This window comes from Copadichromis virginalis, linkage group LG4 (genome assembly GCF_057382275.1).
Source record: "Copadichromis virginalis isolate Kocher_CV1m ecotype Utaka linkage group LG4, C_Virginalis_male_GT1.1, whole genome shotgun sequence".
Classification (NCBI taxonomy): Eukaryota; Metazoa; Chordata; class Actinopteri; order Cichliformes; family Cichlidae; genus Copadichromis; species Copadichromis virginalis.
Genome location: NC_140621.1, coordinates 34,660,966 through 34,686,156, shown reverse-complemented (window position 1 = coordinate 34,686,156; position 25,191 = coordinate 34,660,966). Strand labels below are relative to the sequence as shown.

At 44.9% G+C, this 25,191-nt stretch overlaps 3 protein-coding genes across 3 annotated transcripts; 2 read left to right on the top strand and 1 right to left on the bottom strand.

The window, feature by feature from the left end:
* The first annotated feature begins 59 nt into the window (after positions 1-59).
* On the top strand, positions 60-8,826 carry eef2kmt (eukaryotic elongation factor 2 lysine methyltransferase). The gene is made up of 8 exons (XM_085455068.1): positions 60-203; positions 4,975-5,037; positions 5,112-5,192; positions 5,316-5,417; positions 5,591-5,724; positions 5,802-6,046; positions 6,178-6,327; positions 8,342-8,826. The coding sequence occupies exons 1-8, from the start codon at positions 96-98 to the stop codon at positions 8,440-8,442; spliced, it is 984 nt and encodes a 327-aa protein (XP_085311194.1). The 5' UTR covers positions 60-95; the 3' UTR covers positions 8,443-8,826.
* Positions 8,450-14,851, bottom strand: alg1 (ALG1 chitobiosyldiphosphodolichol beta-mannosyltransferase). Its single transcript, XM_085455066.1, has 13 exons — positions 14,315-14,851; positions 12,836-12,913; positions 12,647-12,750; positions 12,271-12,419; positions 12,036-12,125; positions 11,430-11,543; positions 11,138-11,244; positions 10,455-10,493; positions 10,312-10,371; positions 10,114-10,224; positions 9,893-10,007; positions 9,611-9,686; positions 8,450-9,028 (listed from the first exon to the last, which is right to left on the bottom strand). The coding sequence occupies exons 1-13, from the start codon at positions 14,676-14,678 to the stop codon at positions 8,894-8,896; spliced, it is 1,542 nt and encodes a 513-aa protein (XP_085311192.1). The 5' UTR covers positions 14,679-14,851; the 3' UTR covers positions 8,450-8,893.
* Positions 14,852-16,043: 1,192 nt separating this feature from the next.
* Positions 16,044-24,481, top strand: lg4h16orf89 (linkage group 4 C16orf89 homolog). The gene is made up of 8 exons (XM_085455067.1): positions 16,044-16,326; positions 18,158-18,310; positions 18,851-19,001; positions 19,292-19,409; positions 20,011-20,170; positions 20,772-20,876; positions 22,892-22,981; positions 24,163-24,481. Exons 1-8 carry the CDS (start codon positions 16,146-16,148, stop codon positions 24,264-24,266), a joined length of 1,062 nt encoding a protein of 353 aa, XP_085311193.1. The 5' UTR covers positions 16,044-16,145; the 3' UTR covers positions 24,267-24,481.
* The last annotated feature ends 710 nt before the right edge of the window (positions 24,482-25,191 follow it).

Sequence of the window (25,191 nt, the reverse complement as noted above, 5' to 3'; positions counted from 1 at the left end):
AAACCTACAGATAAACTTCACTACCCAGAGGCTCTGGCGAGAGAGGGTCGCGCAGGATTATGGGTAAATAGGAAGTAAACAAATACACGTGTAAGATGGCGCTTTCAGAGCGGTCCTCGGTTCAGGGGTCAGTTAAAGAGGTTTTAAGGGAGTTCCAGGTGTCGTTTTTCGCTCTGACTCGGCTCCCTTCGTTTCCCTGGACTGTGAGTACGAGTCTGGCCGAACTTCATTCAGAAATCTCCGCATTTTAGCACCAAAGCAGCCTCTGCCTGTGAAACATGAGTAAAGCAATGCTTGTAATCAGTCAAGGGACCTCCCTGAATAATTTTGGTCTCAGTTCATAAAGATAATCTTTATTCTTTCTTTTAATTTGTTTTTATGTTTTCAAATTGGCCACGGGCTCTCTGAGCCTGCTTCTGCCGGAGATTTCTTCCTCTTAAAGGACATGTTTTCCTTTCCACTGTCGCCCAGTGCTTGCTCGTAGGGGTCGTCTGATTGTTGGGGTTATGGTGGGTCTACCTTAAATCAAATTCAAATTTTCAAATTCAAATTTTATTTGTCACGTACACAGTCATACACAGTACGATATGTAGTGAAATGCTTGGACAACTGCTCGTGACCTAAAGAGAACAAAAAAGGAAAAGGCTATGAATAAGATAAGAAATAAATATGAAAAATTAAAAAGGGTAAATTTAACTAGGAAGGAATAAAATATAAATTAAGGTTAAAAATGAAATAACTGTACAACACAAATTAGAATGAAGGGTAAATTTAACTGGGAAGAATAAGATAAAGATAAATATATAAATTAAAGTTGAAAATAAAATAACTGTACAACAAAATACACAATATAGAACTATATAAGAATGTATGAAGAAATCTAAATATAAATAAATATATACACAATAACAGCAGCTGTACAAGTATTAACTGGAAATGAAGAATATAGTGACCAGTGTTGTGCAAAACCAAAGTCCAGAAAGTCCAGTGTGTGTGTAAGAACCATATGTGTGGGTCAGTACTGTGTGGTGGTGTGATTGAGAGACCGTATCGCCTGCGGGAAGAAGCTCCTCCTCAGTCTCTCTGTGTTGGTCTTCAGGGAGCGGAATCGCTTTCCTGACCTCAGCAGAGAGAACAGTCTGTTGTTGGGATGGCTGAGGTCCTTCACGATCTTCCTGGCCTTGGTCCAGCACCGCCTGCTGTAGATTGAGTGCAGGTCAGGGAGCTCGGAGCGGATGGTGCGCTCAGCTGACCGCACAACCCTCTGTAGAGCTCGTCTGTCCTGCATGGTGCTGTTCCCGAACCAGGTTAAGATGTTTCCCGTCAGGATGCTCTCTATGGTGCACGAGTAAAAGTTCCTGAGCACCTTGGAGGGCAGTTGGAAGTCTCTCAAGCGTCTGAGGTGGTAGAGACGCTGACGGGCCTTTTTCACCACGGTGTTGATGTGACAGGACCATGACAGGTCCTGCGTGATGTGAACTCCGAGGTATTTGAAGCTGTCCACTCTCTCCACTGGGCACTCGTTGATGACGGGGGTCTGGTAGTTCCTCTCCTGCTTAGTGCTGAAGTCCACTATCAGCTCCTTTGTCTTACTGACGTTTAGAAGGAGGTTGTTCCTCTGGCACCAGTTCTCCAGATTCCTAATCTCCTTCAGGTAGGCCGTCTCGTTGTTATCAGAGATCAGGCCCACCACGACGGTGTCGTCAGCAAACTTGATGATGGTGGTGGAGCTGGTAGTGGCCACACAGTCATATGTGTACAAAGAGTACAGCAGGGGGCTCAGAACACACCCCTGGGGGGCTCCAGTGCTGAGAGTGGTGGAGGCTGAGACATGTCCGCCCATCCTTACTGCCTGTGGTCTGCCAGTTAGGAAGTTGGAGATCCACTGACACATAGATGAGCTGAGTCCCAGATGCTCCAGCTTGGTGGTGAGTGTGGAGGGAATTATGGTGTTAAATGCAGAGCTGTAGTCTATGAAGAGCATTTTAACATAATTCCCCCTTCTAGTGTCCAAGTGAGTGAGTGATGTGTGGAGGAGATGAGAGATGGCATCGTCTGTGGAACGATTTGGACGGTAAGCGAACTGTAGTGGGTCCAGTGTGTCTGGTAGTGAAGAAATGATGAAGTCTCTGACCAGGCGTTCAAAGCACTTCATCACTACTGAGGTGAGGGCTACAGGGCGATAGTCATTGAGAGAAGCAGGGTGGGGTTTCTTCGGGACAGGAACAATGATGGACTCTTTGAAGCATGTGGGGATCACCGACTGAGATAAAGAGATGTTGAATATCTCAGTGAACACAGGAGCTAGCTGGTATGCGCAGTCTCTTAGGATACGACCTGGGATGCCGTCTGGTCCTGCTGCTTTCCTGGTGTTCACTCTCTTGAAGGCTCTCCTTACTTCATGCTCGGAGATGACGAGCACGTTTCCGGTGCTGGCAGTATCTTCCTGTCTGCAGCCGTTAGCGCCGCTAACACTAGCATTGTTGGAGACCTTAGCTGCAGCCTCGAAGCGAGCATAGAAAGTGTTCAGCTCGTCTGCCAGAGTCACGGCCGCGTTCGTCATACCGGTTGTTGGTGCTTTATAGTCCGTTATTGTCCTTAGTCCCCGCCACAGGCTCCTAGAGTCACTCTGTTGGAGTTGTGACTCTAGTTTCCTCCCGTAGCGCTGCTTCGCCTCTTTCACCGCCCTCCGCACGTTATATGACGCGGCTTTGTACGGGTCCATGTCCCCCGTCATGAGTCCCGTGTTGTAGGCAGCGGTGCGGGATCTCAGAGCGTTGCGGATGGTTTTATCCACCCACTGCTTCTGGTTGGGAAACGTTGTGATAGTCTTTGTCTCCACGGTATCATCCGCTAGTTTCCCGATGAATCCCACAACCGCTTCCGTAAACACGTTGACGTCATCGTCGGAGCTGTTTCTGAACATGCCCCAGTCTGCGTCATCGAGTGCGTCCTGTAACGCGGCCACCGATTGATCCGTCCAGCGCACGACCTTCCTCTGAACCGGAACTTCCTGTTTTAGCCTTTGTTTGTATTTTGGCATGAGGAAGATGGCGGCGTGATCAGATTTGCCAAACGGGGGGCGGGATTGTGCCTTGTAGCCGTCCTTGACCGTAGTGTAGCAGTGGTCCAGTGTCCTTTCACCCCTGGTGGGGCAGGTGATGTGTTGATAAAAGTTCGGCGCTGCGCGTTTGAGGTTGGCGCTATTAAAGTCCCCCGTCACAATAAGCGCAGCGTCCCGGTGTTGTGTCTGGTGCTGTGTGAGTGCCTCATGCAGCTCGCATAAGGCGGTGACCGTGTCCGCTTGTGGTGGAATATAAACGGCACTTACAATGACCGATGTAAATTCCCGAGGTAGATAAAAAGGACGACACATGATGGACAGTAGTTCCAGATTTGGTGTGCAGGAGCGTGTGAGAGGAACAACGTTCGCACTGTTGCACCAGTTGTTGTTCACCATTAAACACACGCCGCCTCCCCTTGACTTCCCCGAGTCCCGTGTCCTGTCCATGCGGTGAACCGAGAAGAACTCGGCCGGCTGGATGGCTTACAATATAAGCGCCTTGAGGCGAGTGTTGTGATTTGGCGCAATGTGAATGACTTTAGCCTTCAGCCTCCCTGGGAAAGTCTATGCCAGGGTGCTGGAAAGGAGAGTTCGTCCGCTAGTCGAACCTCGGATACAGGAGGAACAATGCGGTTTCCGTCCTGGTCGCGGAACACTGGACCAGCTCTTTATCCTCTCCAGGATACTTGAGGGTGCATGGGAGTTTGCCCAACCAGTCTACATGTGTTTTGTGGACTTGGAGAAGGCATTCGACCGTGTCTCTCGGGGTGTCCTGTGGGAGGTGTTGCGGGAGTATGGGGTGTCTGGCCCATTGCTACGGGCCATTCGATCCCTATACAACCGTTGCAAGAGCTTGGTTCGCATTGCCGGCAATAAGTCGGACTCGTTCCCGGTGGGTGATGGGCTCCGTCAGGGCTGCCCTTTGTCACCGGTTCTGTTCATAATTTTTATGGACAGGATTTCTAGGCGCAGCCAAGTGGCAGAGGGCTTTCGCTTTGGTGGCCTCAGAATCTCATCTCTGATTTTTGCAGATGATGTGGTTCTGTTGGCTTCATCGGGTGATGGCCTCCAGCTCGCACTGGAACGGTTCGCAGCCGAGTGTGAAGCAGCGGGAATGAGGATCAGCACCTCCAAATCTGAGGCCATGGTTCTCAGCTGGAAAAGGGTGGAGTGCCCACTCCGGGTCGGGGATGAGTTCCTGCCCCAATTGGAGGAGTTCAAGTATCTCGGGGTCTTGTTCGCGAGTGATGGGAGAAGGGAGCCGGAGATCGACAGACGGATTGGGGCTGCAGCTGCAGTAATGCGGACGCTGCACCGGTCCGTCGTGGTGAAGAGGGAGCTGAGTGTAAAAGCGAAGCTCTCAATTTACCGGTCGATCTACGTCCCTACCCTCACCTATGGCCACGAGCTGTGGGTAGTGACCGAAAGAACGAGATCGCGGATACAAGCGGCAGAAATGAGCTTCCTCCGAAGGCTGGCTGGCCTCTCCCTTAGAGATAGGGTGAGAAGTTCGGCCATCCGGGAGGGGCTCAGAGTAGAGCAGCTGCTGCTCCACATCGAAAGGAGCCAGCTGAGGTGGTTCGGGCATCTGACAAGGATGCCCCCTGGGCGCCTCCTGGGTGAAGTGTTCCAGGCATGTCCCACCGGGAGGAGGCCCCGGGGCAGACCCAGGACACGCTGGAGAGATTATATCTCTCGGCTGGCCTGGGAACGCCTTGGTGTTCCCCCGGATAAGCTGGAGGAGGTGGCTGGGGAGAGGGAGGTCTGGGCCTCTTTGCTTAGGCTGCTGCCCCCGCGACCCGGCCCCGGACAAAGCGGATGAAGATGGATGGATGGATGGATGGATGGATGACTTTAATTGAACTTAAAACGTGACTTACACAGAGGTTGAACTTTTTATCTGCTTACAGTTTGTAGAAAAAGACCTTCAGAGCAGCGGGTCATCAGAGCTCATTTCTCAGGTGCTGAAACAGGTGAGTGTTCCTCCATCGTGCTGCAATCATAAAACAGCTTCGTCAGTGTAATGAACAGTCACATGTTTTTACAGACGTGCCTTCATCCCCTGTGCCGGAAGTTTCCACCTTCAGTCAGATACAGGAGGCTGTTTCTCTCCCAGCTCATCAGACGGGTAAGGAGAGGTTAACTCTCAGATTATTAGTTGAGCTTTTTTTTTCTCTGGGCAGAAAGATGTTGAAGTACTCGATCACAGAGTCAAACCCGGCTGTGTGCTTCCTGGTTTCTTCCTCCACAGCTGGAAGCTTCAGGCTGTGAACCCCTGGATGAGCTGTACGATGCTCTGGCTGAGGTGGTGGGCGCTGAGGAGACCATGGAGTGCTACAAGAGCTACCTGCTGGTACCGCACACAGAAAACCCCCAGTGTCACTGTTACCTTTATGTCAAATTATTTGTTTTGTGCCATAAAAATATCACGATCTGATTTTCGGTCTGAATCGCCCGGCCCTACTTTTGCCAGCTGTTGCTTGCAGGAGTCTTAATTTGAAGTGCAGCGATGTTTGTGTCCTGCAGCCTGCTGGTGGCGCCGTGAGCTTGATGGAGAACATTGCTCTGATCTCAGAGGGGACCACCGGGCTGGTGACGTGGGAGGCGGCTCTTTACCTGGCAGAGTGGGCTCTGGAGAATCAGCAGGTCTTTACAGGCAGGTAAGCGGAAGGATCTGCAGGTCGTCGCCCTCCAGGTGGAGCTTCTGCAGCTTTTAGATTTGCTCCTCCTCCTTCAGGACGGTGCTGGAGCTGGGCAGCGGTGCGGGGTTGACAGGTATCACCGTCTGTCGGTCGTGCAGCCCAAAGCGATTCATCTTCAGCGACTGTCACTCCACAGTGCTGCAGAAACTCAGAGACAACGTCCGGCTGAATGGGCTGAGCGAGCAGACGACCCCAGCGGTCAGCGTGGAGAAGCTGGACTGGACGGCAATCTCAGAGGAAGAGCTGAGGGAGATCGGAGCTGATGTCATCATCGCCGCAGGTCAGATTTTTGGAGATGGTGTGGACACACATTCACACACCTCAGTCTGTTCTGGATTTTGTGGAGCTGTTGACAATCTGCTTTCTCAGATTTGGAGTTAAAGCAGATTCCTGTTGTTTGTCGTGGTGCAGACGTGGTGTACGACCCCGACATCGCAGGAAGTCTGGCGAAGCTGCTGTCCATCGTCCTGAGGTGTTCGTCTGCCGAGGGTCTCCCTCAGGTCTTCATCTGCTCCACGATAAGGAACCTGGAGACGTACGGCGGCTTTAAACAGCAGCTTGGTAAGACAGCGCTGAGGAGGAGGCGGCGGCTGTGGTGAAGATGGTTCAGATTAATTCAGACTTAAACCTGATCAGAGTCTGGTTTACTTAAACCTGACGTTCTGCTGTGGCTCTTTGGCTCATGCTAACCTCACGTGATCGACCTCATGCTCGAGTCTGAGTTTCATCAGCCTCGCCCACAAAAACACGTTTTCTGCCTGAAATGAACAGTAAACATATAACACAAGGGGAAAAATACTGTGGTTTGCTGTAGTAAGTAGTTCTTTAACCAGCTGTGCACAGTAGGGCTGAACGATTATGGAAAATAATCTAATTGCGATTTTTTGCCCCAATATTGCGATGCGATATGCGATTATTTTTTAAGGTCTTTGTCTTCTGTATTATTAAACAAAGACAAGCAATACATCATATAGTATGGCCAATACTATATTACATTAATTTTAAACTGTTCTTTCCTGGAAGACAGACCTCTGTTATGATGACATGAGGTGATGCATGAATTGATGACTGACATTTTTATTTAACTTCTTCAATCACAACAGTATATTTGAACATACACAATAGTTTATTTTTAGCTTACAAACATCTGAGCATAAAGTGCTGACAAGGAACCCTGGTGTAAACATTAAAATGAAAGTCAGTACAATGTGCAGATTGCAGAAATATACATAAACAAAATCAGTGGCTTTACCACACTCAGTTTTTCGACATCTGTGAACTACTAGACAGTCATTCAATTAAAAAATAATATTAAATAAATAAAACTAATAAATAAAAAATACACACATCTTACTGATCTCTGCAGTCAGTAACATTACACATAAAGTGCAAACATAATAGCAATTGTATAAACACACACACACAAACACGCCTTTAAAATTTAAAGGCGTGAAATTGGACGGTCTAGTTCTGATTAGCGTCACCGCTGTCTCGGTGGAGTTTAATAAACTCGGCCGTCTGCTTCTTGCTATCTAAAATATAACCAGACACTGGTGTAAATTCTCGACTGTCTCATACTTCTGTTTAATAAGTTTTCTGTTTGACGTTTAGTCAGCTGTGTGAAAACCAAGGAGGAACCCACCCGGGGGATTAATAAAGTTTTATTTTATCTAATCTAATAACTTTAATCTCAGCCAAACCGATTTACTCACGAACAAACAAAACACTGAAAAAAGCCCAACAATAACATTTTTAGGTTGTCTAAGTGACTTATATATTACGTTTAACCCGAGCAGCGAAACTCCGCGGTGATCTGAAAATGATGTGCCGGGAGTTGTGCCGTTCTCGGCCGCATCAGTAACCCTCGAGCTCCCGGCTAGCTGTCGAGCTGGTGGGTAGCAGACGCCTCTGAAAACATCGAAGCACTTTTGCAAATATGGGATATCTTGATAAACCGAGCAGATATTTGATGTTTACACAACTACTTTCTCGCCTGAAAATATGTTAAAAGTTTATTTTGTGACCCTGAAAGATTAGTATGAGTAATTTTAAAACTTAGTAGCGGCCGCCATTGCTGGAAACTGGAGTTTGGCTGGGCCGCGCTATGAATTCTGGGATATGGTAGTAATTTGGACAGCCTTCGGCGCGTCGCTGTGACGTAATCGGTCTACAAATGCGGCCTCAGGAGGATGCAGCCCATGAATTTGGACATGTCCAGAGTATAATCGCAGCCTTTGCGGTTAGAAAATTGCACTTGATCATGTCGCGATATTATCGCAAATGCGATATATCGTTCAGCCCTAGTGCACAGTGTCCACAATTCATGAAATTCATGAAGCAAAAAGGACCTGGTGACAGCTCACAGGAAACACTCAGACGTTCCAGTGTCGACAAAACGAGACTGCAAATCTGGCCAGATTTGATCCTGGATACTTCCTGGTTGCAGTGGGAATAAATAATAATAGTTGTTTTTGAGGTGTGCTTGGGGAATTATGAAGATGATTTTATAGAGATCAGGATTTTCGCAGTGCAGGACGTTGGTTTGAACGAAGTCATTGTTTGTTTGTTTTGGCAGAAGCTGAAGGAGTCGGCCATGAAGTGATCCCAGCACCCGTCAACCACGTGTTTCCTTATAACAGACAGTCGGCTATAGAGCTCATCAAACTGCGCAGATGACACGAGGGGAGCATGATAAAGATTTTATTTACAAATGTACATCCTCATCGTCATGACAACTTCCTTTATACATTCAAGTGAAGAAAGAAAAACGCCAGGAATAAAAAAAAGAAGACCTCAGAAGACTTCGTCTTTTCACCCACTGATCCATTTAAATTTTAAATGTACATTTATCAGAAAACACCCCAAACAAACAGTTTTGTCCTTTATGCTCTCACTCTGCTGTAACTGGTGCTCATCTCATCCAGGCATTCACTGGATACTGGACTCAAAGGCTGGGCCTACTTTATTCCATGAAGTGCTCACCAGGCACAAAAGGAAAAAAAAGGCTTGTTTCCATGGTGATGTCTACTGCACGTGCCCAGTAGGGCTTACAAAGCGAGACTTTCATGAATAAAAAAAAATGGTTATAAAACTGCAGCGCTGTCTAGCTCTCTAAATAGAGCCAAGGTTATCTCGGAGCAGTGATTAGAGGCAGGACGTTCTGGTCCCAGTTGTCATCCCAGCGCTGCCCCCTGCTGGAGTGGAGGTTCCTCCTGAAGGTTCCCAGTTTGCCGTCTGAACTGGGAAAGTCTGACAGGAGAGTCTGGAATCATAAACGTTCAGCATTATTTGAAAGAAGTCAAAAGAGCGTGTCGATCACCTTGTTTGTTTTTTTGAGAATAGAAGAAAGAAGGTGGAGTGCTAAGGTATCAGCTAACGCTAGCTAGCTACCATGCTATATAAATAATTAGCTATTAACTTATTTATCTGTAATATCCAATTAAAATCCTAGAATTTCACCCCCAAAACTGTGGCTCCAGCTTCTTGGACAGTCTGTTAGTACAGTCACCTCACAGCAGCCATGTTTTTGGTCACATGATGTTATTAAAAAAAGCTCCAACAGCACAAACACGGTCCAGAGGTCCAGTTCAGTTAGCCGAGGTGAAGCCTAACGGACATCTAGCTGCTACAGCCGCCTGTGTCACCCTCTCATCACAGATGTGGCCACTTCACTCCCACTCAGGCTTCAGAACCCACAAAACCATCTTTTATATACAGTCTATGCTTAAATCGTGTTGTACGGTATTTTCAGAGAAGAATAAATGTTGGTAGATATTAGAGTCCATATCAGGGTCTGCCCGAATCTTTCTCCTGATCATGTGACTGGTTTACAGGCATCTCTCACCTTCAGCTGCTCGGCGAGCTCTGCAGAGTCTTTGAAGATCAGCCCGTTCTCCTCGTGCTTCACCAGCTCATCCAAGCTAGGAATAAAAATAAAGCCGAGTCAGGTTTAATTCACGTTCATGAGCTTACTGGAAGCACATTCTCATCTCCAGTTTAAATAGGTGGACATCAACACAGAGAGGGAAGTATTTACAGAGGTCACTGATGAGCATTTTACTTTGCAACCAGCGGAGTCGCCCCCTCCTGGCCACTAGAAAGAATGCAGGTTAAGAGGTCGGCTCACCAGTTGAAGTGGACGGCGCAGACGGGGAGGCAGCAGCCGAACATGTCCACCACCTTCATGGGCAGATCCAGACCGCTGGACGACTTGTGGAGACAAACACCCAGGTCTGCTGAGCCTGGACGACAGAGAAGGAAACTCCTCCAACGACCTGCAGGAACCTTTGTGCGCAAACACGAGTGAGACTAAACTGGTCGAACAGACCAAAATTAATACTAAAATACCTAAAAGCAGAGGGTAATCTTCTGCCTCCAGCCAGGGGGTGCAGATCTCCACGTGCTCCAGGTGCAGGGAGTCGATGAGCTTCATGTAGTGTTCCTTCTGAGGACCCTTACCTGCACAAACGCACAAAAACACACAGAGTGGAAACATGTTCTGAATAAAGGAAAATCTTCTAATCTGTAAGCAGCGAGCTGGACTACCTGTGATCACGCAGAGTAAAGGTGGTAAGGAAGCTCCTCCCCTAATGAAACCTTCGTACTCTGGTGGGAACAAACAGGCGACAGGTGAGGAAACACGTTTCATGGATTATTTAAACTTTCGTTTCTGGAACAGCAGGTCTCACCTTCGAGGGCCGTCAGCAGGATGGAGAAATCTTCGTCCTCTGCAGAGAAAAAATGTCCTGAATCAGTGATTCAGTGTTTCCAGAGATGAAACACAAGGTGCAAAATAAAGTGAAACTGGCTGAATTTGGAAAATTTTACATTCTGTTTACAATAGAAGCTGCAGCCAGAAACCTTCAGTGAGCGTCCTCGCGCATCCCGACATTCCCGCATCGTGTTTACGTCGATGATGAGGAACACCGGGAGTTTAATTCCCCTTTTCCACGAAAAAACTTTATTTATTTCCGCACTGAGATCACGATCTCTTTACCGAGATTCACAGCAGGACTTAAAGCGAAACCGTTGCTCCCAAAATCCTTTCCTGTAAATCCTGAACGGGCCGAGGACGCCGCTGAAGCGGAGGTCACGACCTCCAAGCAGTAACTTCTGTTTTGTTTCTGTTTCTTCCTGATCATTGAAATGTGATTAAAAACCCTGCAGTGAAGCTGCCTGTGTGTGAGCCGCTGAAGGAAAGTAAAAGCTTGTGAAATTAAAAACAAGACTTTTTGAACTCCTGAGATGAACGACTTCAGCAGAAATGTTCGAACAGCAAACGCAAAACAAAAAATCGGTTTGCAATCAGAAAACACCAAAAGCTCGCCGTGGTTTTCGTTCTTAAATGGGGGGAAGCGTCTCTTCCTCAGACCTGTCCAGCTGGTGCTGCTGAGCAGCAGCGCTGGTCGCTCCGCCCTCAGGGTCACGGTGCCGTCAGCGGGGTCACGAACTGAGAAGATGGTCCTCTCCGCCTCAGACCTGAGAGAGTAGGTGAGCACACAGAGCTGATGTGTTTTTTTCTATAACAATAAACTGAACAACCGAGGAAAAGCCGACAGTAAAACTCTGCAGCTCTACGATTGCACACATTACACAAACTTCCTGTTTTGTGGGCGATCAACAGTGTTTCACAGGAACTGCCCCCCAACAGCGTCATCACTCACCCCGCGTGTCTGAACTGAGGATAGACGGCGGCGAGCCTCACGAAGAGCTCGTGCTGCAGCTTCAGCGGAGTCTCTCTGAAGATGGAGGCCGGCCGGTCGTACAGAGTCGTCGCCCTGCAAACGTCAAACAGTAAAATGTCGCGCTGCGATCCAGAGTGAGAACAGAGTCACTGCGGTTAGTTTACTGGTTTTTATTAACTGCATTAAAAACTCGGCCCTGCAGTGAAACACAAACGTGAACATCAGGAGCCTCACAGAGGACGGATCACGGGACCGTCCACAGCAGAGCAGAGACTTCGAGCAGGTACGAGTTATGTGAACACATCGTCCGCAGACCTGGAGCAGCGTCTCCTTTTAACTCCGCTCCTTCAGTGTCTCCTCAGGTGTCATACACATCACGGCCTCCAGAGGCCGCTAGTGAGACATCTGACCTTTGTTTCAGTCTTTCTTTCCTTCATCAACTTCACTGTAAAGTGACACGTCTGCATGTTTTTATTGGTGTGTTGTGAGAATCTTCAATTTCAAACATCTCTCAGATTTTCTGCCACGAGCATTCGTCAGTGAATGAAAAACAGCCATGCAGATAATAGAAAGAGAAAGTCATACTTGATGCCCCAGTTTTTCTGCAAGTCGACCTTCATGGCGTTGGTGACGCACAAGTTGTGAGACGCCAGAGGGCCAAAGAAGCGCTCGTACCTGAAAGACGAGAACGAAAGCGCCCGTCAGAGACGACAGAGACAGAAACACCTCGGATCAGGATTTAACATTAAGTATTTTTAATCACAGTCCTGAGGATCAGGACACCGCAGAGCGCCACCTTCAGCCTCTCAGCGGTACTCACCACTTTGCCAGTCGGACTATGGGATGCGCCGGGCCGTGGCTCAGCGCCATGATGGTGTAGCCGTAGTTGTGCCAGTCGATGATGAATCTGCTGCCACGCAGCAAACACACGAACCAGGTCACTGCGATGCTGGGCAGCCCAGGAGGATTCTGGGAAACAAAGGCAGTCGTTGATGTTAACAGAGTGAAGTATTTATAGCAGAGTTCTTTATCGTTCCTCTAGAGTTCATTTAACTCTCAAAATAAATGTTTTTGAGTCAAAATGAGGATTTTTGTCTTAATTTAAACAAATAAAAAAGAAGAATGGATGAACCAGTGTGATGTTTACATCTGTACGTGAGTTATTGTTCCCCCTGTGAGAGTCACAGGTAACACACCTGCATCAGAACATGCGCCTGCAGCTCCATCGTCAGCAGGACACGGAGCAGCTGCAGGGACTGAATCGTCACCTTCGTCACATACGAGACCACTTTCGGTCCGACTGCGAAACAGGAAACGGGTTCATTAAAAAACAAACAGTAAAGAATCACATCCTGTTTGTTGTTTAAGCGCAGATGTAAATGTACCTCGGACACCTTTCAGCTCTGCGATGGGCACTATGGTGATTTTCTCCTCGCTCAGCACGTCTTGATGAGGTTTGGTTTCTGAAAAACAATCACAGCACAAATTCTTCACTTTCACAGCCGACACGGGAATTTTTCAGGCACGATGAAACGACTTCCTGATTGTTTTTAGTCCAAAGCTCACATTTCGTTTTTTGTTTCTCAGAACAACCGACTGTTTGTCTGAAACTCTTTTGGTTTTCAGTGCTGTAGAAACAAAAGGTATTTCTTTTCTATCAGGTCATGTTTATAACGCACAGCTGAAATGAACCCGGCTCAGTTAACCGGGATGTGCTGCACCGAGTTTACGTTTTAGTAATTTTAATAGAGTACGTGATATTACTTCTTTCAAACACCACCCTTACAAAGAGGATCGGCTCCATCTCGGATCACTTACAGCGACCTGCTTTGAGGTGTTTTCTGTCTGTGGTCACTTTTTTTTCTGCATATACTTTACAGTCACGTCTTTTTCTTTATCTAAAGTTTGATTTATCTCAACCTGCTGAAAGCACCAGTTTTATACTTGGATCAAATATTCTTTTCTTTAGATTTTTGATTTGGAACTTTTACGAGTAACGACATGTAAACGCTGCTTCTTTAAAATACCACTCCTTATAAATCCTACAGGCAGAGCGCTGCAGTATTGATGGAGGTGTAGAAGTTGCAGCACATGTTTCAGGAACAAATAAACTCGCACAGTGAACCACCTCACTATACAGCTCCAACAGGATGTAGACGCTTCAGTGTTTGTTTCCCCCAAACCTCCAAACATTAGGAGGTATGGACCTCCTCTGTCACTCCAGCCCTCCTTCACTACATCCAGAAATATCCTCAGAGGTCGTCCTCTTCTCCTCCTGTGTATATCCAGTATATGTACGCTCCCTCCTCTGCACACCTCAGCCTCTCTGACTCTGAGATGTCCCTCTGATGGACTCATTTCTAATCCTTGTCTCCACCCACGCCGCCCTGCCTGCACGTTCTTCTTCACCTCCTCTTGTGCATTGTATGGATGATTGACCCCAGGTATTTAAACTCATCCACCTGCACTGGCTTCTCTCCTCACATGTCCACCTGTCAACATGTCTCTCTCACTCACGTCTATTCTGTCTGGATTGTACCAATTTTCATTCTTCTTCTCTCCAGATCATACCTCCACCTGCTCACTACTCACACTACAAATCACAGTGTCGCCACAGGGACTCCTGCCTACCCCCATCTGTCTGCTGACCAGAGTGGGCTCAGGGTCGATCCCTGATGTAGTCTCACCTCCACCTTAAACCCACCTCCCCACTGTCTCTCTGTCCTCATACTGGTACGAGGATACGCTGGTATCGGTACCTACCTGAACATGTCGGTACGAGAAGTGAAAGAAGCTGACTGTTTGATCTCAGCGGCAGGTGGGAAACAGGTGAATCAATGTGTCACAGGAAGCTTCAGTCTCACCTGAAAACCCCACGAAGGTCACATGGTACCCGTGTTTACTCAGGGATAAAGCGTGATACTGCATCCGAGGACTGCGCCCGATGTCCCCCAGCACCAGCACACAGACCCGCCGGGAGGTCCCGTCGTCCCGCCGCCGTAGGCTGCGGCCCCACAGCGGCAGCAGCGCGGCAGCGACCGCCAGAGACACCGCGGGCCACCTCACAGCCGAGTGTGGCGCCAAAAGTCCCGCTAAAAGCGCCAAAACCGTCAGGGAAACTGCCAGCAGAGCCGTGCAGGAGCAGCGCGGCGCCATGTTTGTTTGAGATTTGTGATGACGCGGCTCATCACAAATGGGCGGGGCTTGATGTTTAAAGGAAGCGCGCATCGTATCGTGACGCGTTCATGTGCAAACCAGGAACTTTCAGTCTCAGCCGTCAAAGCGTGTGTTAACTTCTATTGTTATCAAAAGATTATATTAAAAAACCCACAAAGAAAAAATTAAAAAGTAGGGCTTTGGTAGCACATTTACATTTTGTTTTTTAAAAAAGAAAAATCTCAGAAACATCTTTTCACAAACATTTTGGAACAAAGAATAAAAAGTTTGACTGAGCAGATTTTTGTGAATATATTTACACAATTAAACATTTGTTCTGAAGTTTTGTGCTTTTCAAATGTGAAAATCTACTTTGTATTAACCAATCTCTCTTTAGGATATTTTCGGTTCTATTCTTCATTTAGAAACAGGAGGATATAATATATACACATCAGAATCAAAATAGGATTCAGGATTATACTTTACTGTCATTACACATGTATAAATACAGTGTAACGAAATACAGTTTGCATCTAATCAGAAGTGCAAGAGCAGTAAGTGCAATACTTTCTTAATCCCTGAGGAAATTATATTATACACATATACACGTATAAGAATGCGTGACATTGATATGTAATATATGTTTTCTAGTGCCTTCCAGAAAATATATTCATAAAATGTATGCATTAATATACTATAAACAAAATTGTTTAAAAAATCTAAATAATAACATATACATATTCATCAATTTGTAAATGAGCCTGAAAATTGTACTCGTGCTGTCCACACTGTATTTTTCTGATGAAATAGTCTGACTTATTATCCTGGAAATGCCCTGCACACATAAACAAAAACAAACAAACAGAAACAAAAGAACCAAAAAATTAAACATTACTGAAATAAGAAAACTGCCTTCAGATTTCTAATTTTTCTTTGTACGTTGTATTTACAAAATCATTTACATTGTAAGCAAATTATTGAGAAATTTACTTATTGTTACTTCCGCTTGTAAATAATTTTAAAACCAGACTGATCTTCTATACTAACCTTTTGTGGTCAAATATTCTGGCTCCCTGCGCCGCCCCACTGGAAAATCCCGCATACATAAACCTCACCTCACTGTGGGAAACTGCAAGGAAATATGATATTAATTCTGTGTACATTTTCCACTTTTTGAACAGCTTTTGTCTTCCATGCGTTGCAGCTTTCAGGCCACTAACTGACTTTTTTAAAATGTAATTTTGTTTTTTGGTTTCGGTTAAATAAACGTGTAAATGGTTTCACTGCACATCACTTTAAATCCTCTTAGGAGGTAAGGTGAGCTTTTCTTGGTGTATTATTTTTATTCTAATATTAATTCAAATTAAACGCAGTAAAAATAAAATGTCATTTCGTGAGCCCCTCTGACGTCATGGATATTTCCTCCCCCATGCTGAGCCCTTGACTTTCCTCCCCCCGTGTTAAAGCGGAGACAGGCTGTCCTCCTCCGCCTCTCTCGGTCTCCCTGCTAGACTGAAGCTGTCCCGGACCTCAGACCGGATGATGCGGGTTTCGGTGCTCCGGCTGGCCGCAGCGCTGGCTCTGTTTGCCGCAGTGTGCGGCTCTCGGGCGGAGGTGATCGATGACATCCTGAGCAGCCTCTCCCGCGGAGTGTCCTTCCTGGAGCGGCAGCATGAGCACATCAACCTGGACGGAGTGGTGGGGTTCGTCATACTGCAGGGTAGGACTGTTTACCAGCTGCAGGAAAACATCTGGAGAATAACAGCTGTTTATGGTTTGCTTGTTTTGGTGAAACTCACTGATTTGAGATGCAGGTGCAGATCGAACAGGTTATACAAATATGCGAAAGCTTTTAAAGTGAAATGCTTTTAACCTCAGTGTCGACTCAGAGGTTTTTGTCTCGCAGTGCCTGAAAGTGACACATTTTCTGCTTCACTCTCAGACTTTTCACTGATCTGTTTTATTTTATAGTAAAATACAGTAAAGTACAGCGCTGCCAGTACAGCTACTGCTCTGACATTTGATTTTATGACAATGAAAACCCCAAAGTAATCTAAAAATAAAGTAAATCTATTGTTTTAACCCCTTCTGTCCAAAAACAAATGATGAACATTTCCAGAATAAAAAGTGTATCCCCCCCAAAAAAACGTTGATTTTGTGGCCGTAGCTTCTTAAAGAGCTAAAGTGGGATCATGTGTATTCAGAGCACAGAGGATAAAATGATGGCCAGTATTTTCTGCACGGCATTTAATATTCTGATTGGCCAGCTTCTAGGTGCCTGCTGAGGGGCAGCAATCTGTGCAGCATTAAACTGTAAAGTCGCTCACAGGTCACGTAACATGTTTTTAATGTGAACGTTTGATGCTCTAAGGACAAATAAAAAGGAAGCGTGTGACGGCCTGAGTGGTGGCTCTGATATTTTACTCCGCTCCACAGTGACAAACATTTAAATCTTGTTGGTTTCAGCAACTTTGAAGACAAACAGTCTTTGTTTTGCGTCACACTGTTTTCAGGTCTCACCACCGCTCGGCGAACAGTCCGCAAGTGTCTGCAGACGAGTCAGGGTCTTCCATGTGTAACATTGTTAAAAAGATGCAGATTACAGTTCACTAAATGACACAACACTGACTGAAGCTGCGCCGCCACATTTGGCTAAATAGTTTCTGCCGTGGTTTGTTTTCTCACCAGGAAAACGAACTGACTTTAATGTGAGGCCGTGTTTGCACACAGAGCTCTGTTTGCCCAGCAGAGATCATCTTCATGCTTTATTATCTTTCCTCATAAATGCAGATGTGCAACAGCTGCTCTGCTGTTTATGAAACAGAAAACAGCAGAAAGTAACAGCTCAGTATTCACCATCTGCCTGCTTTTCTCATTTTAGACACAGACCGTGTCCGTGAAGTGACGTAATTTGAACCTTTATATTTTCTGTATGTTGACAATACACAGCAGCCTTGTGAGAATCACAGTTAAGTTATAAGGCTTTTTGTCAATTTTCTACCAATCATTCATGAAGCTGACCTTGAAGACCTCGGTGGATGTAAGTCGGCATTTACAAACTCAGCCTGCTCCAGATTTAGAGAGACAGACATGATGCCACTCAGGAGATACACCTGCAAACCTGTTGGCAACCAAAGCAGTCACACAGAGGCTTTCTGTGCAGCTGACCTCTTTGCATATGCAGCTGACTTCACCTAGAGCCAGCCGGTCAGGTAATATCGAGACCAGAAGGCTGCTGGCTGGTCTGCAGGTCTGTGTGACTGAGGCTGAAGTAAAAACACTGAAGAGCTCACCTTTGAAATAAAACAGGAAGTAAGCCAAAAGAGGGAAAACACAAAGACAAAAGCGAGGGCACGAAAAAGAACAAAGGAAGAAAGTAACAGATCAGAAAACCAACTAAGGGCCTACCTTTCAAAATAAAACAGGAAGTAAACCGAAAGAGGGTCCATCCACAGGAGGAAACAGGCAGAGGAAATTAAAACCATAAAGCAAGTTTACTTACATCCTTTTATTTTACGAATGAACTCTTTCTTCCTGTTTTTGTGTCTCAGCTGAGCTGAAGGAGGCGGTCCGGACGTGGCCTCACACCGACCCGGTCAGCTGGGCTCAGAGAACCACCGCCGTCGCTCTGGTCAGACGTCTCGACCAAAGTGTGGAGAAGGCGAACGCTGCACTGGAACAGGACGACCCAAAATACTACAGAGGTGAGACTTTCAGACTCCGTGTCCCAAAAGTCTGCAGGTACAGTGCTGATCCATTTAGTGGTTAATTCTTGGAGCTGTTATGGTTTTTATGAAAAGGCTCAGGGCAGTCTCAGATATGTATTTTTTATTATCACACCTTATATTTATGAAGGTAAAAGTGTCAGTGATGTTACAAATCTGTTCTTCACAGTGACACTGAAACACTACAGGTCAGTGAACACAACATCGAGAACAGACAACAGTCAGAAAGCTGAGAGACAAATTTCAGTTTCACTGCTGTGACGTCTTCTGTAGGTGTTTCCTGAAAAAGGAGGAGCTTATTTAAAGACTGTTTGAACTTATAGGGGCTGTTTTTGAGTTAAATTTGTATTTAATTATGTTTTTAATCATCACGACGTATTGATTAAGGTTTAATTATATAATTTAAATATCTGACTTGAGAGAAATGAGCAGGCAGGTGTTGCACAGACGTGGAGGTGAGGTTTGTTGAGATCCTAGCAGACTTTAACACTTGTGCGTTTCTTGCATCCTCCTCTCAAGAGTTCGAGCCCCTGTTGTCGTGGAGTTTCTGGCTGATTCCTCAGGAATGGTACACCACAGATCCCAGCCTGGTTTATCCCTCCACCATGACCACTGAGTGTTACGATGAGCAGCTCAGTGACAAATGTCTGACCCTGCTGCTGGGAACCTGGTAGGAACCCACACCAACACCCCAAAGAGTCCGGCTTCAGAGGCTCTTTACTGTGCTGGTTCCCCTACATTTGGATTGTTGGACTGTGCAAATTATTCACCGACCGCAGCCTGTTTTTTAACTTTAAAAATGCTGATTTACACTAAAAAGAAAGTTCTTTATCTCATTGTAACTGTCAGTAGTTTGGATTGTTTTTCACTACTGTGTAATTATGTATGAAGGTAACAATACCTGTTAGCTGAGGTGAGGACACTCACCTGCCCGAGTCGTGTGTGTGTGTGTTCGGACAGGAAGATGAACGGGACGCCGTGCATCGTCACCAAGCCCTGCCGGGACACCATGACTCGTTTTGGGTGTCCACACTACTCTCTGTCCCACCAGCTTCTCTACTTCATGATTGGAAAAATGGTGAGCAAACAAAGATGGAAACAACACGTAAAACCACTCAAAGACCCACAGATGTGTGTAACACTAACAAGCATTTTGGAGAAAGAAACAACCTTATTTTAGGAAGCCTCACAGAAAGAGGCTCGAAACCAGATATGAGCCTCCTGTGTGGAGTTTGCATATCGGCCCAGAACCTCCGGTTTAACTCAAAATACCAGATTAATGCTGCCTATCTCTGCCCAAGCTGAATTTTTAATATTTTACTTCCTGGTAAGACTCATTACATTTTCATTAACAATTTTCATTAAGAGTCTTTACATTTGTATGTTTTTCCCAGTAAAATACTGAGCCAAAAGCTCAGGCTGTAGGCTGCTCTAAAAGCTGTGAGCACAGAAGCCCCACCCACCCGCTCTCCAAGACATTCTGTTTATAATGTGCAGCCAATCAATAAAAAGCTGTCTTAAAGTGAGACCAGTACAGAGCCAAAGACAGAGCCTTGGGGAACACCACAGGTGGCAAAACTACTGTTAGAAATATTTGATTAAAGTAGCGAGGACCATGATTTCAGTACGAGGGGAATTTATGAGCTTCACAGTTTGACTCGTTGGTATTTCCATTTCAGAAAGGCTGCACTAATCTGCTGAAAGGTGACACACGAACATCCAGAGCAAACATGACTGAACAGAACTACCAGAGGATCTTCTGCTCCAACATGATGAAGACCAACCAGGACATCAAAGACGGTCTGAGCGAACAGATGGTCGACATCTTCATCGAAAACAGTGAGTGTCCACATTTTCCTGATCCGGTGTTATTCCGGTTTGATGCAAAATGAATTCCCATATTTTAAAAAAATGTTCTTACTCATATTTTAATATTTTCATGCAAAAAAGCTTGAAAATGAATTAATTTATAAATATAAACCACTAATTATGATAAACTTAAGGATAAACTCATAAAAATGATTGACTGGAATGGGAAAACCATATTGTCAAATACTGATGTGTCCTTTTGAATGAGATAAACTAAAAACGTTTACTTTTTTTGATGACTACATCACCATTTCAATATAAAAGAAAATTATGGAATAAAAGAGATCACAACAAAATCTGAATTTCAACAAAATTCAGAGTGTTGGTTGTAGAATTTGGGGATTTTAATGTTGAGTCCTGACTTTTCAGGAGACATTGAGGCTCGCCTTCAGAGAATTCATGTAACAAAGAAAGTTTTTTCTTGTTTTAGGACTTTTTAAGACTTTTAATTTAATTTTTGTTTTAGATTAAATTGAAAAGTGTACAGGGGGGAATTTGGATGAGCAGTCAACTGTAAAAATGTCTGAACTGTAAATAAATTAGTTTCTGAGTTTCCTCTCTATGTTGGCAGTCCTGATTTGTGGATTGTCTGGATTCTCCGACTTCCACAAAGCCGACTGGCTGCAGCACATTCTGAGGCTGCAGGACGAGGAGGTGGGCTGCTTTGGGAGAGACAGTGAGTATCACAAACCTGCTAAAATATATGTTCTTAGTCAAAAATACCAAATATGTCAAACCTCATAAATATAGCAACAGTGTATTTTAGAGGTCTTAATGAAACAAAGATGGCCACTGATGCAAGAATATGCAGGTTTTTATGTGTTAGGCAAATAAAACACAAAGAGCATTCGTACAAGTAACGTGGCGATCAGATCTCTGTCTGACGTTATGTCAGTGAAAAATCTGCACGAGATCTGAATTACCTGCAGATTTCTTGAGAAAACTTTTGAGGAAGTGCAGTAATTTGTTATAGAAGACACTTCAGAAATATTGTTATAATTTACCTACAGTTTCTAAACTTTTCATGATTTATTTCTTGATTTCTTTGGACAGACCAGCAAACAAAGACTGCAAACAGAATTTTCTGCTCATTTATTGTGAAAACTTTTAATAAGAATAAATGTTTGAAGTAGTCGTCAGGGATGCTGGTGAATAATAATGCTGCCCAAGGGGTGTCTGTGTGTGGATAATAAAAACTGAAGAGGACCTAGAATACTTCCTTGAGGAACACCATATTTAACCATATTTGCCAAAGTTCTATATCTGCACATACACGCTAATCCGGTTGTTCAGTGATGACGCGACGAATCCTACTTCCGGGTCTAAAGTAGTCTGCGTTTAATATGGCTTTTGTGTTGTTAACATGTTTAATGTTTTGTATTTTCTTCTATTTGATCTCAAAAAGCTCCTAAAACAGTCAGCGACCACTGTTGACCTCCCTCGGCTTTTATTACCGCTAATCATTTATTTAAGCTCAGTTTTTAAAACCTTACGATGTAACTACAGCCCAGCCCATGCAGCAGTATATGAATGACTAACCTCGTATTGTGGATGTATTATCTCAGTTGTTCTCCTGGCTGAAGTTTGGTCCTTTTACAGCATCCTGCCATGCGATTACATTTGTTCCTGACCACCGAGAACACTCACATTAACTTTTATCGAGTGGAAAAAAAGTTAGCTTGTTTATATTATGCTAACATAGCTGTGTCGCTAGCGGTCACGTAGCACATCATTATATACCAGCTAGCCCAACTTCAGTAACCCTACAAACATCACTGCTGTTTAGTTTTCTGTCTTCATTTATGCTGGAAGTGATAGCAGAGCTGTACGTTTGAATTTGTTTCCAAAACCCCGCAGTCAGGACATGCTATATTGTATTTAGATAGAAGCTAGCGAGCTAACTCCCTGCTAACTTCTAACTCCGTTAAATGTCATAAATTCCGTTTTCATGGATGACTGGATGTTAAACTCAATTGTTACACCTGGTAGAGCAGAAGGCTGATCATTTTATTAAAGATGAAAGACTTTAGACAGTTTTTCAACTCTCAGTAATGCCACAGTGATCGTTTGATATATGGACCTGCAGCGGAGTTTAGACCCAGACACGGCTAGTGACGTCAGACTGAACAACCGGATAAAAAAATTGAAAGCCATGCAGAGTAGTTTACAACATGAAATTCTTCAGTTAAGTTGTAGCATTTTAAACTTTGGGAATTCTTTATGTTGGCCAAAGGCAGGATGTATAATGGAAACAGGTTACGAGCCTGAAACTTCCTTGAAGAACATAAATCACCCGAGTTACAATTTAACTAGAGGGATGGAAAATCTTTGGGCTGTTCAGAAAATTTGAGGTTTTTGGGAGCTTTTCGTCACAATTATTATTGCATTCCTACAATGTTCATGTTTTGGATCCTGTAGTAAGATATATAATAAATAGATTTAAATATCTATTTGAATACAATAAATAATAAAATCAGCCATGGAACAGACTTTTTATATGCACTGTACTGATGTATTAACCCATTTGATGTATTTTGAAAGCAATTAGTTTTAAACAAAAAAAATCTCCTAATTACTGATGTGGATTACACAAGAATCAATTATCTGTATTTATCTGTATTAAATTACTTATTTCTGGGCAGAGATTGTGAACGGATGGATGGGCAGTTCATTCTCTGTTGTTCTCCTCAGAGAGCATCATCTCACAGATCATTGGAGACGAGCTGCTGGAACAGCTGCAGCCTCACAGGAGAGTGAAGAGGAGGGAGAAGATACTTCCAGGTCCGTTTACATTTTTCTCAGCTGAGGATCTGTCACGGTCTGCAGCTGCAGAATGTGGGAAGTGATGATGAGGCGGTCCCAAATGCAGGCTTAACAAAAAACGAGCTGCTTTATTCATAGGCTGCACAAAAACAGAAGCAAATGGCGAATGGAGATAGAACTAAACTAGGTAGACTAAAACATGAATCACAAAAATGAAACTAAGAACCTGGACGTGGACAACTGGACAAGGGACAAGAGGAACCTGACACAACATATATGCGCACACACCCACACACACACACGAGGGTGATTAGGAAAAGCAGAAACACACGGGGAACACAGCTGGGACGAATTAGGCGTGACGAGACAGGGAGGAAGCAAACACACTGAACACAGGATGGCAGACTGTCAAAATAAAACAGGAAACACACTAAGACACAGACTAAAACACGCAGCATGATACAGGAGCCGGGAGGAAGGAAAGCACACGGGACCAAGACAGACTGGAGAGACAACTGGATGAGACACAAACAGTTACAGAGGCGAGACATGGAGGGAGAGAGAGACAAGACAGGCTGGGGAGAACACACATGGACAGACATGAGTGGCTGTGGAAACACAAGGAGGGGAACGTGTGGACACAGAAGGGAGACGCAAAACAATGACCCGACTAAGACATACACAGAGGTTGAGGGAGCGAGACACCGAAACACAAACACAGACGACAAGACAGATTCTCACAGGAGACACGACGACAAAGGCACAAAAGGGACCTAACAGACCAGAAATGACCAATAACTCAGTGACATGGAAAGGACTGAACTCAATACTGAATGATAGAAAACTCAATCATAACATCTCAGGAATCACAAAAACACAATAAACTCAGAGCTGGATCAAATGACCCAGAAGCATGACAAGATCGTAACAATCACATCAGCTGATCTTCAGCCACTGTGGCTAAAGAAGCTTGTTGTTACGTTTGTAGGTTTGGAGGAAATCTGAAGAACGCTGGTGTTGTGAAGCCAGCGGAGGTCACATTAAAAATGCAGTTGGATGCAGAGCTGCTGGAGCTCATATGCTGATAATTTCTTGTTATGTGTGAAGCTGGCATGAACAGTCTTTACCACCTTAAGTACTTCATCTGATTTGAGGTTTTTGTTATTGTCTGATAAACTCTGTTTGCTTTCATCTGCCAGACGGCTGTTCCAGTCACATGACGGCGGTGGCGGTCGGTGCTCTGGGAGGATACCTGAACTACTACCTGACAGAGCAGGACATTACAAAGAGGCCGCTCTCCTGAGGGGCGTTCTCACGAGAAAAAAACACTGTAGATCATCAGGTAGAGACTTTCGTCATCGGCGAAACGAGGCAGACTCTCCACACCACATGTCGCTTTAAGAACGTAGTGTTAACATGATGAAAACGCCTAATGCAAAGCTGGGATGTGGAAGCTAAAGCTTTATTTTCAGTCATGTTTTGTTACTATAACAATAAAGCTGATTTTTTTTATCATTATTATTATCAAACCTAAACAAGATGTTTGAAAGTAGTGATGCTCCAACCGTAAAAAAGGATGGCGTACCCAATAAGTAGGACCGTGGTAAAATGTAAATGAGCGTTTTGGAGGATGAGACTTGGATTAATTCGACTTTTCGAGGTCATCACGAGATTTTTTCTGGCTCCAAGGGTTAAAGTGGGCCACGGCGATCCTGAAAGCCCACCTCCAGTTAATGAGTGATTACATTTGATCGGCAGCTTTTAATATTAAGAGTTCATTTTTATTGCAGCTCGGCTTTGTTTCCAGCTGCTCCCACCTCAACCAATCAGACGGTGACACACGGCTGCATGCACACTCTGAGCCTTCAATCCTTCCATTCGTGTCAGAGTTCATGCTCACAATAAGACTGGAATCTTAATACTTTAGCATTTAGCCATCACTACAGGAGTCCACAGAAAGTGCTGTATGAAAGTTACAGTGCTGAAGTCCCACACTGAGCTGTAATGGTGACGAGGGCAGAGCTGGTCCCGATGTTTTCAGCTTTGAGAAGTGAAAATGCACAGCTAAGAGTTTTTATACAAAAGTATAAATTAATTCAATTCAGTTTTATATATATATAAATTTATAGGGCCAAATCACAACAAGAGTCACCTCGAGGCGCTTTATATTGTACGGTAAAGACCCAGGAAATATACCCACCCCCCACCAGCCCAATCCCACTCTAACC

Bases quoted from the DNA above. Each gene is read 5' to 3' on its own strand.
- lg4h16orf89 (XM_085455067.1), top strand. From the start codon at position 16,146: ATGATGCGGGTTTCGGTGCTCCGGCTGGCCGCAGCGCTGGCTCTGTTT. The intron at 18,311-18,850 runs GTGAGACTTTCA...CCTCCTCTCAAG, and splicing joins CGACCCAAAATACTACAGAG to AGTTCGAGCCCCTGTTGTCG. The intron at 20,877-22,891 runs GTGAGTATCACA...TGTTCTCCTCAG, and splicing joins GGGCTGCTTTGGGAGAGACA to AGAGCATCATCTCACAGATC.
- alg1 (XM_085455066.1), bottom strand. From the start codon at position 14,678: ATGCGCGCTTCCTTTAAACATCAAGCCCCGCCCATTTGTGATGAGCCG. The intron at 10,494-11,137 runs GTCTGAGGAAGA...TTTTCTCTGCAG, and splicing joins CAGCAGCACCAGCTGGACAG to AGGACGAAGATTTCTCCATC. The intron at 9,029-9,610 runs GTGAGAGATGCC...TTATGATTCCAG, and splicing joins AGCTCGCCGAGCAGCTGAAG to ACTCTCCTGTCAGACTTTCC.
- eef2kmt (XM_085455068.1), top strand. From the start codon at position 96: ATGGCGCTTTCAGAGCGGTCCTCGGTTCAGGGGTCAGTTAAAGAGGTT. The intron at 5,038-5,111 runs GTGAGTGTTCCT...ATGTTTTTACAG, and splicing joins TTTCTCAGGTGCTGAAACAG to ACGTGCCTTCATCCCCTGTG. The intron at 5,725-5,801 runs GTAAGCGGAAGG...CTCCTCCTTCAG, and splicing joins CAGCAGGTCTTTACAGGCAG to GACGGTGCTGGAGCTGGGCA.